Genomic DNA, 18,634 nt, shown 5'->3' on the forward strand with positions numbered 1-18,634 from the left:
CCAATGAGTGGCTCGGAGAAAAGGATTTTACGGTGAGTACACACAAAAATCCCTATTTCTCCTTCGCCACATTGGGGGACACAGGACCATGGGACGTCCTAAAGCAGTCCCTGGGTGGGTAACAATACAACCAAATAACTCTGTGTACCATCTGACTTATAAATGCACAACGGCCGCCTGCAGAATACATCTGCCAAGGGCCGCATCCGCAGAAGAATGAGTGTGAACATTGTAGTGCTTTGTGAAGGTATGCAGGCTAGACCATGTTGCGGCCTTGCAAACCTGCTCCACCGACGCCTGGTGCCGAATGGCCCAGGAAGCACCGACTGACCGAGTAGAGTGAGCTCTAACCCCCGCTGGGATAGGCCTGCTCCTGACCCGATAAGCTTCTTGGATAGCCGATCGGATCCATCTGGCTATCGTAGCCTTAGATGCGGCTGAACCCTTCCTGTGACCCTCATGGAGGATAAAGAGGGAATCCGATTTACGGAAAGAGGCGGTCCTAGAGACGTACCTCTTGAGAGCCCGTACTACGTCCAAAGTGTGAAGAGCCTTCTCGACCCTATGTTTTGGCTGTGGACAGAAGGAGGGAAGAATGATATCTTCATTGAGGTGAAAAGATGACACCACCTTGGGGAGAAACGCGGGAGAAGGGCGTAAGACTACTTTATCCTGGTGGAAGGAAAGGAAGGGTGCCCGACAGGAAAGAGCGGCCAACTCCGAGACGTGCCTGATAGACGTAATTGCCACAAGGAAGGACACCTTCCAAGAGAGGATAGTGGGACATCTTGCAAAGGTTCAAACGGAGGTTCCTGAAGGACGCTCAGGACCAAGTTGAGATCCCAGGTCTCTAGTGGCATTCTGTAAGGGGGAACCACGTGGGAAACCCCCTGAATGAAGGTCCTGACTTGCGAGTTAGTAGCGATCTTACGCTGGAACAATACCGACAGTGCTGAAATCTGGCCCTTGAGGGAACTGAGAGCTAGGCCGGAATCCAAGCCGGACTGGAGAAATTCCAGAATGAAGGGAATAGAGAAAACGAGAGGAGGACGACCGCGGAGTCTGCACCAAGAGAAGGTGGTTTTCCAGGTGCGATGGTAGATGCGAGCGGAAGACGTCTTGCGAGCTCTGATCATAGTGGAAATGACCTGCTGGGAGAAACCTGCTTGAGTTAGCATCCAGGTTTCAACAGCCACGCCGTTAAACGTAGGGCCCCTGAGTTCTGATGGTAGATCGGTCCTTGGCGCAGTAGATCTGGGCGGTCTGGTAACCGCCAGGGAACGTCGGATACGAGATGCACCAGTTCCGCATACCATGCGCGACGCGGCCAATCCGGGGCGACAAGGATCACCGGGATCCCCTCCATCTTGATTTTCCGGATCACCTTCGGTAACAGAGGAAGAGGGGGGAACACGTACGGGAATCGAAACCGGTGCCATGGGAATATCAGAGCATCCACTCTAACGGCCAGGGGATCCCGAGAACGCGCTAAGAAGTTGGGGACTTTGGCGTTGAGCCTGGATGCCATCAGATCCACGTCCGGAGTCCCCCAGCGAAGGCAGATTTGGCGAAAAACCTCCGGATGGAGCTCCCCTTCTCCCGAGGCGAGACCCTGACGGCTGAGGAAGTCCGCCGCCCAGTTCTCGACACCCGGAATATGTACCGCGGAAATGGTGGAGTGGTTGTCCTCGGCCCAACGGAGGATGTGTGAGACCTCCTGCATCGCTGCCCTGCTGCGGGTACCCCCTTGATGGTTTATGTATGCCACAGCTGTGACGTTGTCCGACTGAATACGGACTGGGCGACCCGCTAGCAGAGGGTGAAAACGTCTCAGGGCAAACCTGATAGCACGGATCTCCAGAATGTTTATGGGAAGTTTCGACTCCCGCATCGACCAACGCCCTTGGGCGGTGTGGTGGAGAAACACCGCTCCCCAGCCTAGGAGACTGGCGTCTGTGGTCACAACTGGCCAATGGATCGGAAGAAAGGACCTCCCCTGGCAGAGAGTTGACTCCAAAGTCCACCACGTGAGCGCCTGCCTGGTCCGTGGGGACAGAGGGCATGGGCGGTCTAGGGTAAAGGGACTCCTGTCCCAGTTGTCCAGAAGAGCCTGTTGTAAAGGACGGAGATGCAGTTGGGCGAAGGGAATCGCTTCCATTGAGGCTACCATCGTCCCCAGGATCTTCATGGCAAACCGAATGGACTGCGGGCGAGGGCGGGAAAGCGTCCTGGCTCCCTGTTGAAGCGCTTGGGCCTTGGGCCGAGGAAGAAAGATCAGTCCCTTGGACGTGTCTAGGATCATCCCCAGGAAAGAGATCCTGCGAGCTGGAACCGGGGAGGATTTGTCCAGGTTGATTAACCAGCCAAGGCGTGAAAGGGAATCCAACGTAATGCGGACACTTGCTTCGCAGGGATGAAAAGATGGACCTTTGACCAGAAGGTCGTCTAAGTATGGCAACACGACCACTCCTCGGGAGTGCAGAATAGCCATGACCGCCGCCATGACCTTCGTGAACACCCTGGGTGCTGTGGCAAGACCGAAGGGCAAGGCCGTGAATTGAAAATGGTCTTCTCGGATGGCGAAGCGCAGGAATCTTTGGTGTGGCGGGAAGATTGGGATGTGAAGGTAAGCATCTCTGATGTCTATCGATGCTAGGAACTCGTCTCGCTCCAATGAGGAAATGACCGACCGAAGAGACTCCATCCGAAAATGTCGTACTTTTACGTGCTTGTTTAGGAGTTTCAAGTCCAAGATGGGACGCACGGACCCGTCCTTCTTCGGTACGACGAAGAGGTTCGAATAGAAACCTTTGAATCTCTCGTGCTCCGGAACCGGGACGATGACCCCGTTCTGGCGGAGGGAATCGACGGCGCAATGGAGAGCTCGTGACTGAGCTCTTGAACTTGGGAGACGAGAGGGAAAAAAGCGAGCTGGAGGTGAGACGGAAAATTCTATTTTGTAACCAGACGACACCAAGTCTCTGACCCATTCGTCGGGGATGACGGAAAGCCAGGCATGACGAAAAAGAAGCAGGCGTCCGCCTACCTTGGTGGTGTCGACTGGAATACTCCCCGAGTCATTGTGAAGGGAATCTGGCAGGTCTAGAACCTCTGGTTCTGGGTTGTCTAGTTCTTCCTCTCCATGACGGATTTGGTTTGTAAGAAGGCCCGAGAGTCCCTGTCTGTGCGAGTAGATCGTTCTGATCTAGACGATGCAGCGGAATTGGACCAGAAAGGGCCGCCTCGAAAGGGGCGAAAACGAAAATACTGTTGGCGCTGAAAAGCAGCTCTTGGTCTGTGTTGAGGGAGAAACTTGCTTTTTCGTCCTGTAGAATCGGAAATAAGTTGATCTAATTTTTCTCCAAAAAGGCGTCCGCCCTGAAAAGGGAGAGAAATCAGAGACTTTTTAGAGGATGAATCCGCCAAATAGCTCTCCTGATGGTGACAGCGTTTGAAGCCGCTGTTGCCGCACAGTCTGCTGCGTCCAAAGACGCGTACATCACATAATCTGCTGCCATAGCAATTTGTTTGGCAAGGTCCGCCGCTTCAGACGGGAGATCGTGGTCCTGAAAGGAATGCGCCAGAGTATCTGCCCAGGAAACGATAGCTTTGGCGACCCAGGCCGCAGCGAAGGAAGGAGAAAGGGAGGAACCTGAGGCTTCATACACTGATCGCGCCAAGGTATCTAGCTGGCGTTCTGTGGGACTTTTAATCGATGCCCCGTCAGATACTGATAACAGCGTTTTGGTAGCCAAACGCGACACCGGAGGATCCACCAGCGGTGGCTCTGTCCAATCCTTTACCAGCTCCGAGGAAAAAGGATATTTAGATTCCAGAGCCTTTTTGCCCGTAAAGCGTTTATCCGGTCGCTCCCTGTGCCTCTTAACTATCTCTAGAAAATCCGGATGGGAGGCGAACACCTTATGGGGTCGCTTGTTTCTAGTGAAGGAAATAGCGTGATCCGGAGCTGAATTAGGGTCATCATCAACCTTTAGTGCATGATTGACAGCCTCAATGAGGGAGTCAACAGTTGAACGGAACTCCGGAGAATCCGGGTCCATGGAGGCTTCAGACTCATACCCAGAGTCGTGATCGCTTCTAGCCCTTGGAGAGGGTGAGCGAGAAGTGGAGCTATTGGAGGCTGAATGGTGCGGTGAATGAGCGGGAGAGTTAGTGCGGATCCGTTTTGCGGATGTCCGAACCTCCTGTGGGTGAGAGCGGCCCCTGCTGGCCGACAATTCCCCCGTAACAGAGGGGTCTCTTAACCCAGGTGAACGAACGCCCCGCTCCCCAGAGGGGTCATGAAGGGATGCAATCGCCTTAGCTAGCGAAGCCACGGATTGGGACAGGGCCGTGGCCCACTCAGGGGGGCTAGGAGCACTGGGGTCGGTAGCGGCGGAGGGCTCCTGGGCACATTGGGCATCACAAGCTGGGCAGAACGGGGAGCTCTGAGGCTTGGGAAGAGGAGCCTGGCAGGTGGTACAAGCAGAGAAAAAGGTGGTATGAACCTTAGTGACCTTTTTACCCCTTGACTGGGACATGTTGTACCCCAATGAATGCACAGAGCTGCTATGAGAAAGCTGAGGGAAGCTGAGGGGAATCGCTGCAGGGAAGCAGATAAAGCTGTCTCCTTACCCTGTCCTGTGCCCCGCAATCGAGTGGAGAAGGAAGATCCTCCGTGGGAGTGAGTGGAAAGGCCGGCCGGCGCTGCGTGCTGCAGGAAGATGGCTGCCGAGACCCTGAAGTGAAGTCTCGCAGGGAGCGAGAAGCGCCAGAAGCGTGGGCGGCACCGCAGAAGTGATGCGAGGAGTGGGCGGAGCCTACCGGAGTGCGGCCTAGCAAAGGGCCGAAGCTGGGGATTAAATTTTCGGCCTCGGCCGGCGCGCACCCGCGGACCGCGGGAAAGAGAATCGCGGCGCTCCGCAATGAATGTGCCGCTAAGGAGCCCCAAGAAAAGGTGACCGCTATAAAAAATACCGACCCTTAGGGCCATACCCAGAGGCAGGGGTGCACGCCGTCTGCACTTACCCCATAAGTGCCAGGGATACCAGGGACGGTGCAGGGTTAGGCGAGCCTCCATCCACCATCCCCATGAAAAGGGGGTGGAGAGGAACCGTCCGCCTCCTTCCATCATCCGCTCTTTTTCAGTGGTGATGCAGTGGGGGCTGCACGGACGCCACGGTGGAATAGTGCCACTGTACAGCCAAGGGTGAAACCTGGTGGGCAGGGCAGATGTCCGGCAATAAAGGCCTGGCTGCAGAAGAGGATACTGGAGGTAAAACACCAGTGCTCGTCTGTTACACGGGGGGAGATCGGTGCCCCTGAAAGGGTCCCGTCGCCCAAAGAGGTCAGCTCAGGCAGTGGCTTCCCACGTCGCAGGAGAGGATACGGAGAGGTGAAACTCCCGTGCTCGCCTCTTGTTGGTTCGGGGGAGATCGGAACATGAAAGAATCCGTCGCCCCCTTCGTCCGGGATAGAAATTAAAATCCAGTGTGCCTCCTACGGACACTAAGCTTGAACTGGGTCTCTGGAAGCCAGCATGAGGGTGTATACTGCAGGGGAGGAGCTAACCTTTTTTGTCTCAACTTAGTGTCAGCCTCCTAGTGACAGCAGCATAACACCCATGGTCCTGTGTCCCCCAATGTGGCGAAGGAGAAAATTAAATAACCATACTCGCTTACTGGACCTTTTCTCTACACAGCATCTGGTGTCGCCCACCGGTCCATTGGCTTTCTCCACTGGCAATTTGACGCTGGCTGCCATTGGAAGAGCAAGTCGGGAGACAAGAGGGGGACACCAGCAGCAGAAGTCCAGAAGGTACTAGTCTTTTTTTAATGTTTACATCGGCTTTTGGCCACTTAATAACGTGTCTCCAATCACAACCCCTTTAAGTGGCCGTTCCTACCATAGACAATATACCAAATATGACATGTACCTAAGATGTCCTCTGGATTCCAAGACTTTTCTTCTTGCCGCTGTTCTTGTGTTAACCGTTCTATATCCTCTCTAGCTTCCTGAGGATTGCCATACCATCCGCCCCAGCCTGGGAACCAGGACTGGAGGTACTGGAGCATGCCGCTGCCCTGGCTGCCCGTAGGACTGGGCACTGGGGAACCAATAGGAGGGTCCGATATCGGTTCTCGCAGACTCTGCACAAACATAAAGGAGATTAGCAGTGGCCTTGACACCAAATAATTCACACAATCACTCCTATGAGTAAAAGGTTTGTTTCTCAGATAGAAAGATTATTCATCTGTGAATTAATCATTTTGCAATAAGCTTAAAGGGTTAATCCCATCTTCACAAATGGGGACAGCATATAGAAGGACCCATCACAGGTAACTGTCTAACCTCGGCCAGTTCCTGCTGCTTCTTGAATCTGTCATGCACTTGCTGTCTCAAAATTTTCAGTTCTTCGAAAGATTGTTCTTCTTCAATTCGATCCAGCTCAGCCTAAAAGATCAGCAGATAACAAGGAAACTAAAGACATACAATGAATATTTAGCACATCAATATATGTGGCTCTAAAGAGGTTATGCAGCATCTCTCCATTCCACACAAGTGGATACTACTGAGAACCTGTCATCATGATTTAACCTGAAAGTAAAGGTATGGCCATAATGGCCCTGTTATACTGACTTGATGGATACCTGTAGTGAAAAAATCTGTAGCCTGCTTGTTGCTTGTTGGTGCAATAGCCTCTTCGTGCATTGTGGAGGGACAGTGGGTAGGGTCTTTGGCTCTACAGTGACTCCTCTGCATTTGTATGAGCATCCCCTTTTAAATTTCGCGCTAGTGCTACCCTTGCTGTGGGCGGCGCTTGCGCACACTCATGTCCCGGTGTTCTCCAGCAAAATGATAACAGAGGTGGCACATGCTCAGATTAACCGCCAGCAAAATGGTGCCGGTGGCTGCACATGTGCAGATTGGGATCTTGGCTCAATGACGAGCAGAGATCTTGATCTGCACATGCGCCGCCATTTTGCCGGAGATTGTAATGTTGATCTGCGCATGCACCGCCGGAGGTTAGTCATTTTGCCAGTGTCATTTTGCTGGAGAATGTGGGGACATGAGTGTGAGCAAGCGCCTCCAGCGTCAACAGCAGCGCGAAATTTAAAAGAGGAGGCCCATTCAAATGCGGAGGGCCGCAACAAAGCCATAGATGCCATCTCGATGCACGAAGAGGCTATTGCACCAAAACGTCTATGGCTATGGATTTATTCACTACAGGTATCCATTAAATCAGTATAACAGGGCCATTATGGCCATACCTTCACTTTAAGATGTTAAATCGTGATGACAGGTTCTCTTTAATGGGTAGCTGCTACTAGATTCATGCCCCCTGAACTACGGGCAGCACGAAACAGATCTAATGACTATACATGAAAGTGACCTAGGCTGACACCCCACAGATTTTGGGTACATGTTCTGAGAATTAAAATAGGAAAGGAGCTTTAAGCCGATCGACGGTTATCTTGGCATCTATCAGCAGTGCAGCAGCATCTCGCCAAATCCAATGCTGGATCAGGCAGAACCATATAAGTTACAGCTATCATAGAGTCCACAATGCAGAGCGTAGCAATGCTCACCTCGTGTGCAGCCGATAACTGCATGCCCTGCAGACGACAGGAGTGTTTATCGCAGTAAAACACGGCGTCCCGAGCTCGATGCAACAAGAACTCCAGGCGTAGACGCTGCCGCTGCTTCTGGATCTCGGACAAGTTTGCATTCAGTGCAAAAAGCCACCATTCTCTACAGCTGTCAGGGGACGGAGCAAAGGCTCATATTAGACAACTAGCTATTGAACCCGTTCTACGCCCGGGTGGCGAGCATTTATATTGGAATATGGTCTCCATCCTGGTATGTGCTGCTCCTATCCTGTCATATGCTGCTCCATCCTGCGCCCCCATCCTGTCATGTGCTGCTCCACCGTGTCATGTGCTGCTCCATCCTGCGCCCCCATCCTGTCATGTGCTGCTCCACCGTGTCATGTGCTGCTCCATCCTGCATCCCCATCCTGTCATGTGCTGCTCCACCGTGTCATGTGCTGCTCCATCCTGCGCCCCCATCCTGTCATGTGCTGCTCCACCGTGTCATGTGCTGCTCCATCCTCATCCCCATCCTGTCATGTGCTCCCATCCTGCGCCCCCATCCTATCACGTGCTGCTCCATCCTGCGCCCCCATCAGTGCGGGCGGCTGTACTGAGTGCGGGCGGCTGTGCTGAGTGCGGGCGGCTGTATGTGGCTGTGCTGAGTGCGGGCGGCTGTATGTGACGTGGCTGTGCTGGGTGCGGGCGGCTGTGCTGGGTGCGGTGGCTGTGCTGGGTGCAGCGGCTGTGCTGGGTGCAGCGGCTGTGCGTGGCTGTAGGCGGCTGTGCGTGGCTGTGGGAGGCTGTGCTGGGTGCGGCGGCTGTGCGTGGCTGTGGGCGGCTGTGCTGGGTGCGGCGGCTGTGCTGGGTGCGGTGGCTGTGCTGGGTGCGGCGGCTGTCCGTGGCTGTAGGCGGCTGTGCTGGGTGCGGAGGCTGTGCGTGGCTGTGGCGGCTGTGCGTGGCTGTGCTGGGTGCGGCGGCTGTGCTGGGTGCGGCGGCTGTGCTGGGTGCGGCGGCTGTGCTGGGTGCGGCGGCTGTGCTGGGTGCGGCGGCTGTGCTGGGTGCGGCGGCTGTGCTGGGTGCGGCGGCTGTGCTGGGTGCGGCGGCTGTGCTGGGTGCGGCGGCTGTGCTGGGTGCGGCGGCTGTGCTGGGTGCGGCGGCTGTGCTGGGTGCGGCGGCTGTGGGTGGCTGTGCTGGGTGCAGCGGTTTTGCGTGGCTGTGGGCGGCTGTGCTGGGTGCGGCGGCTGTGGGCGGCTGTGCGTGGCTGTGCTGGGTGCGGCGGCTGTGCGTGGCTGTGGGCGGCTGTGCTGGGTGCGGCGGCTGTGCTGGGTGCGGCGGCTGTCCGTGGCTGTGGGCGGCTGTGCGTGGCTGTGGGAGGCTGTGCGTGGCTGTGGGAGGCTGTGCGTGGCTGTGGGAGGCTGTGCGTGGCTGTAGGCGGCTGTGCGTGGCTGTGGCGGCTGTGCATGGCTGTGCTGGGTGCGGCGGATGTGCTGGGTGCGGCGGCTGTGCTGGGTGCGGCGGCTGTGGGTGGCTGTGCTGGGTGCGGCGGCTGTGCGTGGCTGTGGGCTGTGCGTGGCTGTGGGCGGCTGTGCTGGGTGCGGCGGCTGTGCTGGGTGCGGCGGCTGTGCGTGGCTATGGGTGGCTGTACGTGGCTGTGGTCGGCTGTGCTGGGTGCGGCTGTGCGTGGCTGTGGGCGGCTGTGCGTGGCTGTGGGCGGCTGTGCTGGGTGCGGCGGCTGTGGTCGGCTGTGCTGGGTGCGGCGGCTGTGGGCGGCTGTGCTGGGTGCGGCGGCTGTGGGCGGCTGTGCTGGGTGCGGCGGCTGTGGTCGGCTGTGCTGGGTGCGGCGGCTGTGCGTGGCTATGGGTGGCTGTGCGTGGCTGTGGGCGGCTGTGCTGGGTGCGGCGGCTGTCCGTGGCTGTGGGCGGCTGTGCGAGGCTGTGCGTGGCTGTAGGCGGCTGTGCGTGGCTGTAGGCGGCTGTGCGTGGCTGTAGGCGGCTGTGCATGGCTGTGCTGGGTGCGGCGGATGTGCTGGGTGCGGCGGCTGTGCTGGGTGCGGCGGCTGTGGGTGGCTGTGCTGGGTGCGGCGGCTGTGCGTGGCTGTGGGCTGTGCGTGGCTGTGGGCGGCTGTGCTGGGTGCGGCGGCTGTGCGTGGCTGTGGGCGGCTGTGCTGGGTGCGGCGGCTGTGCGTGGCTGTGGTCGGCTGTGCTGGGTGCGGCGGCTGTGCGTGGCTGTGGGCGGCTGTGCTGGGTGCGGCGGCTGTGCTGGGTGCGGCGGCTGTCCGTGGCTGTGGGCGGCTGTGCGTGGCTGTGGGAGGCTGTGCGTGGCTGTAGGCGGCTGTGCATGGCTGTGCTGGGTGCGGCGGATGTGCTGGGTGCGGCGGCTGTGCTGGGTGCGGCGGCTGTGGGTGGCTGTGCGTGGCTGTGGGCTGTGCGTGGCTGTGGGCGGCTGTGCTGGGTGCGGCGGCTGTGTGTGGCTATGGGTGGCTGTACGTGGCTGTGGGCGGCTGTGCTGGGTGCGGCGGCTGTGCGTGGCTGTGGTCGGCTGTGCTGGGTGCGGCTGTGCGTGGCTGTGGGCGGCTGTGCGTGGCTGTGGGCGGCTGTGCTGGGTGCGGCGGCTGTGGTCGGCTGTGCTGGGTGCGGCGGCTGTGCGTGGCTGTGCTGGGTGCGGCGGCTGTGCGTGGCTGTGGTCGGCTGTGCTGGGTGCGGCGGCTGTGCGTGGCTATGGGTGGCTGTGCGTGGCTGTGGGCAGCTGTGCTTGGTGCGGCGGCTGTGCGTGGCTGTGGGCGCCTGTGCGTGGCTGTGGGCGCCTGTGCGTGGCTGTGCTGGGCGCGGCGGCTGTGCTGGGTGCGGCCATTTTCTTGGTCCTGCTCCCGGAGTCGGCGCCTGCGCAGTCCGCGCTTTCCGGCGCCATTTTCTTGAAGACACCACTGCAATGTGTCTTCAAGAAAATGGCGCCGGAAAGCGCGGACTGCGCAGGCGCCGATTCCGGGAGCAGGGGGACAGTCACGGCCCGGAAGCGCGTCGGTGGAACGGGTCAGGTAAGTATACTCACCCTCCGCCTCCTGGCTCGTCCCTGCTTGTCCGGTGGAGATCGCGGTGTGCGTTCAGCGCTTACGCATACCGCGATCTCCTGGGAGCGTCGCTCTGTGCGGTCCAGACTGCGCCGGCGCTTGCGCTTGCGCAGTCTATAGAGGCTTCGGACAGAGTGACGCTCCCAGCGTTATATTATAGATATCTTTATGTGTAATGTCCTGCTATAACTTCTGCTATAATGGAACCTGAATTAACTGGACTAGCTGTGAATCCATCTATGTACAGAGTGTATTAACGGGTTTGTTTTTTCCAAAATCAAGGCAATAAACTGATAGTTTTTTTTCTAAAATGTTAAAGCAAAAATGTGGTATAATTATAAATAAACCCCAATTGCAAAAATGATTTCTAGTCCAAAATGGAAAACAAAATTGTCCCCAAAGAATTTTTTTATCCGTTTTTAGCCATTTCATTTTAAAGAGGAGCCTAACCCCATGATGCTTACTTTTCCAAAACTGAAACTTTTGGCCTCCATTTTCTGTACTTCATCTGCCGCTCCTTTCTTTCAAACTCATCAACAAACTCCACAATTTGCTGATATTGTGCCTGGATTAACAAAAAGTAAAAATATGAACAATTGTACCTTTTCTTACCCTCTTTACTAATTTAAAGAATAAGTTATGTATCACAGACAGACTTCAAATAGATGAACAGCGCTCCAACCGGGTAATATCAAAGTGAAAAATTTATTAAGTCATGGTACAGCATTTTTCACTTTGATATTACCACACCCGGTTGGAGCGCTGTTCATCTATTTGAAGTCTGCTTGGATATCCGGGTTGGTTTCCTGGACATAGAACGGGCGCCCCATGGAGTGAGTGCTATCAGTCCCTCTTCCTTTTTTCTCATGTATCACAGACAGTCATCGATTCAACTAGAAAGGTTGGAGAAGAAGGATTTTTGGTACTCATAGTAGAATCTTTCTTGGAGCCTTCATTGGGGGACACAGGTAACCATGGGTGTTATGCTGTTGCCACTAGGAGGCTGACACTAGGGAGAAAAAGAGTTACACCCCACCGACTGACACAAAGCTCGCCAGTTATTGAAAATTCAGTAGAAGCAACAGCAAAAATTATAAAAGGGCCCAACAGAGGCTCACAGGCCCAACGTAGGCAAAAAAAAACCAAGGGTGGGTGCTGTGTCCCCCAATGAAGGCTCCAATAAAGATTTTACGGCGAGTAACAAAAATCCTTCTTGCTTCATTGGGGCACACAGGTAATCATGGGACGTCCTAAAGCAGTCCCAAGGGAGGGAAGAGAATATCATGCTAAAATCAGGTCGGGTGACCGCCGCCTGCAACGTCTTTCTAACTAGGCCAGTATCGGCGGTGTAGGTTTGCACCCTATAGAATCTTGCAAATGTATGAAGAAATGACCAGATAGCAGCCTTGCAAACCTAAGCTGCAGAAGCCTGGTGGCCGCCCAGATGGAGTAAGCCCACATTCCCATAGGGGTGGTCTGCCATTGACGCGATAAGCCTCCAGAATACCTGAGCAGATCCAACGGGCAATAGAAGACTTGGAGGCAGGGAAGTCCCTTTCAGCGACCCTTAGTAATGACGAACAAGAAATCCGAATGTCTGAAGGATGCAGTCCTTGAGAAGCATAAAAGCAGTGCTCTGAGTAGGTCCAGGTTGTGAAGAGACCTTTCCAGGGGCAGGGGATATACGGGTGACAGGCAGAAGGAATGACAATATCCTCATTGATATGGAATGGGGATACCACCTTAGGAAGGAAGGCACTGGACAAAGTACCAACTTGTCATGGTGAAAGACAAGAAAGGGGGAGCGGCAAGAGAGAGATGCTAATTCTGAGACCCGTCTGATGGAAGTGATTGCAACTAAAAAGGCAATCTTCCAAAAGAGAAGAGAAGACGAGATGTCCCGGATGGGTTCGAGGGGGGATCCCTGGAGAGGTCTCAAAACTAGGTTAAGGTCCCACGAGTCCATGAGGCGACGACATGGTGGTGCTAGATGAGTAACTCCCAGAAAAAAGGTCTTGACCTGCGGGGGAGAGGAAAACTTTGTTCATACAGGATTGAGAGTGCCGAGTCCTGACCCTTGAGAGTAATAAGAGACAAACCGGACTCTAGTACTGATTGTAAGAACGCCAGAATAGATGGAAGAGAAAAAGACATAGGGGCTACATCTCTGTCTTCACATCAGCTAAAAAAAGGCCCTCCAGGACCGATGATAAATGTGTGAAGTCGAGGGTTTTCTTGCCCTGATCATAGTCTGAATATCCTGGGGAGAGAAGCCTACCTTCCTCAGAACTGTGGCTTGAACGGCCATGCCTTTGGATTGATTTCAGACTGGTCGGTCCGACAGAGGGTGCTGAAAGTGGAGAAGAGAGAGGTAGATGGCTCTGATTTCCATCAGACTGATGGGAAGGAAGGCTTCCTCAGAGTTCCATCAATCCTGGACTGTGTGATAAAGGAAAACCGCTCCTCATCTGAGGAGACTGGCGTCCGTCTTGACAAATTGCCAGTGGAGAGGAAAGAATGATCGGTGAACTGATACTGCTCCCCCAGGACCCTGATGCGTATTAACTTCTGATGTGTCTAGCAAATCAGGATGTGGAGTTAGGCATCCTGAATGTCCATAGAGCAAAGGACCTCCTATGGCTCCATGGAGGCAATCACTGAGCAGAGGGATTACATCTGGAAATGGCTGAGGCGCACCCACCTATTCAGGAGCTTGAGATCCCGGACTGGATGGAGTAGGCCATCTTTCTTTAAGGCCACGAAAAGGTTGTAATAGAAATCTGAGAAGCGTTCAAGGGAGGGAACGGGTATGAGGACTCCTGTCTGGAGTAGAGAATTGATAGCCTTGAAGAAGCCGGGAATCTGAGATGTGACCAGTGGAGCACAGGACATGAAAAAATGTCTGGGTGGGAGAGAAAAAAATTCTATCCTCTAACCTGTGGTAACAATCTCTCTGACCCAGGCGTCATCGACTATGAAGAGCCACGGGTCCTTGTAAAGCAGGAGACGGACAGCCACCCTGAGAGGATTCCCAGGAGAGGGTGCCCATCATGCCGAGGAGAATCTAATGGATCGGGCGCCGGAGGATTTTGCAGAGCACCATGCTGGGGATGATTTGAAGGACAGCTTCCTGGTGTCTCGCCGGGCAGGAGGCTGGTCTAGCTGAGAGGAGGTCCCAGAGAACTGAAGAGAACGTCTCCTGGTAAAGGGATGAGACAGCGGCCTACGCCTCCTAGGGGCAGCGGCCTACGCCTCCTAGGGGCAGCGGCCTACGCCTCCTAGGGGCAGCGGCATACGCCCCCGTAGAGACAGCGGCATACGCCCCCGTAGAGACAGCAGCATACGCCCCCGTAGAGACAGCAGCATACGCCCCCGTAGAGACAGCAGCATACGCCCCCGTAGAGACAGCAGCATACGCCCCCGTAGAGACAGCAGCATACGCCCCCGTAGAGACAGCAGCATACGCCCCCTAGAGACAGCAGCATACGCCCCCTAGAGACAGCAGCATACGCCCCCTAGAGACAGCAGCATACGCCCCCTAGAGACAGCAGCATACGCCCCCTAGAGACAGCAGCATACGCCCCCTAGAGACAGCAGCCTACGCCCCCTAGAGACAGCAGCCTACGCCCCCTAGAGACAGCAGCCTACGCCCCCTAGAGACAGCAGCCTACGCCCCCTAGAGACAGCAGCATACGCCCCCTAGAGACAGCAGCATACGCCCCCTAGAGACAGCAGCATACGCCCCCTAGAGACAGCAGCATACGCCCCCTAGAGACAGCAGCATACGCCCCCTAGAGACAGCAGCATACGCCCCCTAGAAACAGCAGCATACGCCCCCTAGAAACAGCAGCATACGCCCCCTGGAGACAGCAGCATACACCCCCGAGAGACAGCAGCATACACCTATGGTTATCTGTGTCCCCTAATGAAACCATAAAGAAATGTAAGGGTACCGTCTCACAGTGGCACTTTTGTCGCTACGACGGTACGATCCGTGACGTTCCAGCGATATCCATACGATATCGCTGTGTCTGACACGCAGCAGCGATCAGGGACCCTGCTGAGAATCGTACGTCGTAGCAGATCGTTTGGAACTTTCTTTCGTCGCTGGATCTCCCGCTGTCATCGTTGGATCGGTGTGTGTGACACCGATCCAACGATGCGTTCGCTTGTAACCAGGGTAAACATCGGGTTACTAAGCGCAGGGCCGCGCTTAGTAACCCGATGTTTACCCTGGTTACCGTCGTAAATGTAAAAAAAAAACAAACACTACATACTCACATTCCGGTTTCCGTCAGGTCCCTTGCCGTCTGCTTCCCGTACTGACTGACTCCCGGCCGTAAAGTGAAAGCAGATCACAGCGGTGACGTCACCGCTGTGATCTGCTTTCACTTTACGGCCGGAAGTCAGTCAGTGCGGGAAGCAGACGGCAAGGGACCTGACGGACACCGGAATGTGAGTATGTACTGTTTGTTTTTTTTTACATTTACGACGGTAACCAGGGTAAACATCGGGTTACTAAGCGCGGCCCTGCGCTTAGTAACCCGATGTTTACCCTGGTAACCCGGGGACCTCGGCATCGTTGGTCGCTGGAGAGCTGTCTGTGTGACAGCTCCCCAGCGATCACACAACGACTTACCAACGATCACGGCCAGGTCGTATCGCTGGTCGTGATCGTTGGTAAATCGTTTTGTGAGACGGTACCCTAAGACAAGTCTTCCAAAGCGCAGAATGACTATTAGGTTTCTATATACAATCGAGACATTGCACAACCTGCTGATTCCGGCATGACTGGGAACCGATCTAATGGGTATGGGGGAATCTTTGAACATGATTGATCCTTTGTTCACCAACACAGATGTCTGGCAGCAGTGACAGAGCCTTATTTCCCTTCTCCCATTGAAAATACATACATGCATAGCTGAACCAAACCTGATTGGGTGATGTCATCAGGTTGATAAGTGTTCCCATAATCGCTTTTATAATGGTTAGTTTGTCTAAAGGCATTACTTAATAATATAATCAAGACAGGAGCAAAAAACCTGCTCACCTTTGCTCAATGCAGATCGTTTCCCAAGAAACTTGAGTATATATATTCGAGAGAAGAGACCTTTTGCAAATGCCCTTTTAATATCAGTGGTGATGTGGGACTATATCACACACGTTTACCTGTGAAAGAGTCAGAGGTATGGTCTTCAAACATATGTCACACTCTATCCGTGGCTGCTGCCGTGACCGCAGCGGCTCTTTGGAGCAGTTTCTTTTCAGGAGTGCTGAGGTGCACACGGGCTCCAGGATATACTGGTGCTCACGACTCTCCATGCTTTTGTCCATTGCATCCTGCGCGTGAAATAGAGACAATTCACTATCGCGTTTCAATATGTTTAACATGTCCTTGGTGTAACCATAAAAAAATAACATTATGTAATTATTGATTGCGTCCTATATACCTGAAGCTCCCCCGGAGGAAGGTCACCCAGTAAAGTGCTGTGAACATCCCAGTATATGCTAAAATCCTTAATTTCCAGTTGTTTATTTCGTTTAAATCTCTCCACCTGCAAAAGGGTTAATAGGAGATCTGTGAATCGTGACCATTATAACGTAAAAACACTGAAAACGAGTGCGCAAATTCAAGTTTAGGGCTATGCAACACGGCAAAATAATCTGTCCTTGATTGACTACAATAAATCGGATAATTGACTAATTCGACAGCCATCCTGGCCACCCCTCCCATACACAGGAGCACTCGTCCGGCTCCAGTATTCTCTATGAGAAACCCGCTGAATGACGTCTCGGCCGGCGACTTATCTCAGGGAGAACAACGTGATCGGCAGTCTAAAATCAGACATGCCTCATCGAGATTTCTCCTGATGACCAGTCCGCCGACTCCGATATATATATATCAGCTGACGGTAATGTGTATGGCCAAGTTAGGGTTCCATTTACACGGTCCGACCGGTGGCGCTAAGCACCTTACCAATCGGTAAACATATGTTGGTGCTATATAAAGATTATTATTATTATTATTATTATTATTATTATTATTAATAAACACTTCCCAACCGGCGATCGTTTAACCCCTTAGTGACAGAGCCAATTTGGTACTTAATGACCGAGCCAATTTTTACAATTCTGACCAGTGTCACTTTAAGAGGTTATAACTCTGGAACGCTTTATCGGATCCCGCTGATTCTGAGACTGTTTTTTCGTGACATGTTGTACTTCAAGTTAGTGGTAACATTTCTTCGATATTACTTGCAATTATTTATGAAAAAAATGGAAATATGGCGAAAATTTTTAAAATTTTGCAATTTTCAAACTTTGTATTTTTATGCCCTTAAATCAGAGAGATATGTCACAAAAAATAGTTAATAAATAACATTTCTCACATGTCTACTTTACATCAGCACAATTTTGGAAACAATTTTTTTTTTTGTTAGGGAGTTATAAGGGTTAAAAGTTGACCAGCAATTTCTCATTTTTACAACACCATGTTTTTTTTAGGGACCACATCACCTTTGAAGTGATTTTGAGGGGTCTATATGATAGAAAATAACCAAGTGTGACACCATTCTAAAAACTGCACCCCTCAAGCTGCTCAAAACCACATTCAAGAAGTTTATTAACCCTTTACGTACTTCACAGGAACTGAAACAATGTGGAAGAAAAAAATGAACATTTAACTTTTTTTTGCAAACATTTTACTTCAGAACCATTTTTTTTAATTTTCACAAGTGTAAAAACAGAAATTTAACCACAAATTTTGTTGTGCAATTTTTCCTGAGTACGCCGATACCCCATATGTGGAGGTAAACCACTGTTTGGGCGCACCGCAGAGCTTGGAAGTGAAGGAGCACCGTTTGACTTTTTCAATGCAGAATTAGCTGGAATTGAGATCGGATGCCATGTCGTGTTTGGAGAGTCCCTGATGTGCCTAAACAGTGGAAACCCCCCACAAGTGATACCATTTTGGAAACTAGACCCCTTAAGGAACTTATCTAGATGTGTGGTGAGCACTTTGAACCCCCAAGTGCTTCACAGAAGTTTATAACGTAGAGCCGTGAAAATAAAAAATCTCATTTTTTCTACAAAAATGATCTTTTTGCCCCCAAATTTTTATTTTCACAAGGGTAACAGGAGAAATTAGACCACAAAAGTTGTTGTGCAATTTCTCCTGAGTACGTCGATACCCCATATATGGGGGTAAACCACTGTTTGGGCGCACCGCAGAGCTTGGAAGAGAAGGAGTGTTGTTTTACTTTTTCAATGTAGAATTGGCTGGAATTGAGATCGGACGCCATGTCACGTTTGGAGAGCCGCTGATGTGCCTAAACAGTAGAGACCCCCCACATATGACACCATTTTGGAAACTAGACCCCTTAAGGAACTTATCTAGATGTGTGGTGAGCACTTTAAACCCCCAGGTGCTTAACAGAAGTTTATAACGTAGAGCCATGAAAATAAAAAAATCGCATTTTTTCTACAAAAATGATCTTTTTGCCTCCAAATTTTTATTTTGCCAAGGGTAACAGGAGAAAATGGACCCCAGAAGTTGTTGTACAATTTGTCTTGAGTACCCCGACACCCCATATGTGGGGGTAAACCACCGTTTGGGCGCATGGCTGAGCTCGGAAGCAAAGGAGCGCCATTTGACTTTTCAATGCAAAATTGACTGGAATTGAGATCGGACGCCATGTCGCGTTTGGAGAGCCCCTGATGTGCCTAAACAGTAGAAACCCCCCAAAAGTGACCCCATTTTGGAAACTAGACCCCCCATGGAACTTATCTAGATGTGTAGTGAGAACTTTGAATGCCCAAGTGCATCACAGAAGTTTATAATGCAGAGTCGTGAAAATAAAAAATATATGTTTTTTAACAATAAAGATTTTTTAGCCCCCAAGTTTTTATTTTCACAAGGGTAACAAGAGAAATTGGACCCCAAAAGTTGTTGTCCAATTTGTCCTGAGTATGCTGG

General features: G+C 52.7%; 1 protein-coding gene across 2 annotated transcripts in view; it reads right to left on the minus strand.

Moving 5' to 3' along the window:
* The window catches only part of VPS13D (vacuolar protein sorting 13 homolog D), a 280,917-nt gene that overhangs the window by 228,003 nt on the left and 34,280 nt on the right, over positions 1-18,634 (minus strand). For both annotated transcript variants that reach the window (XM_077250276.1, XM_077250275.1), the window contains exons 7-12: positions 16,110-16,214; positions 15,829-15,999; positions 11,124-11,224; positions 7,590-7,758; positions 6,352-6,453; positions 5,936-6,149 (exon numbers count right to left, since the gene is read on the minus strand). In XM_077250276.1, the coding sequence (XP_077106391.1) occupies positions 5,936-6,149; positions 6,352-6,453; positions 7,590-7,758; positions 11,124-11,224; positions 15,829-15,999; positions 16,110-16,214 (862 nt within the window). The remainder of the gene's footprint in view (positions 1-5,935; positions 6,150-6,351; positions 6,454-7,589; positions 7,759-11,123; positions 11,225-15,828; positions 16,000-16,109; positions 16,215-18,634) is intronic.

This window comes from Ranitomeya variabilis, chromosome 4, assembly GCF_051348905.1.
Source record: "Ranitomeya variabilis isolate aRanVar5 chromosome 4, aRanVar5.hap1, whole genome shotgun sequence".
NCBI classification, from domain to species: domain Eukaryota; kingdom Metazoa; phylum Chordata; class Amphibia; order Anura; family Dendrobatidae; genus Ranitomeya; species Ranitomeya variabilis.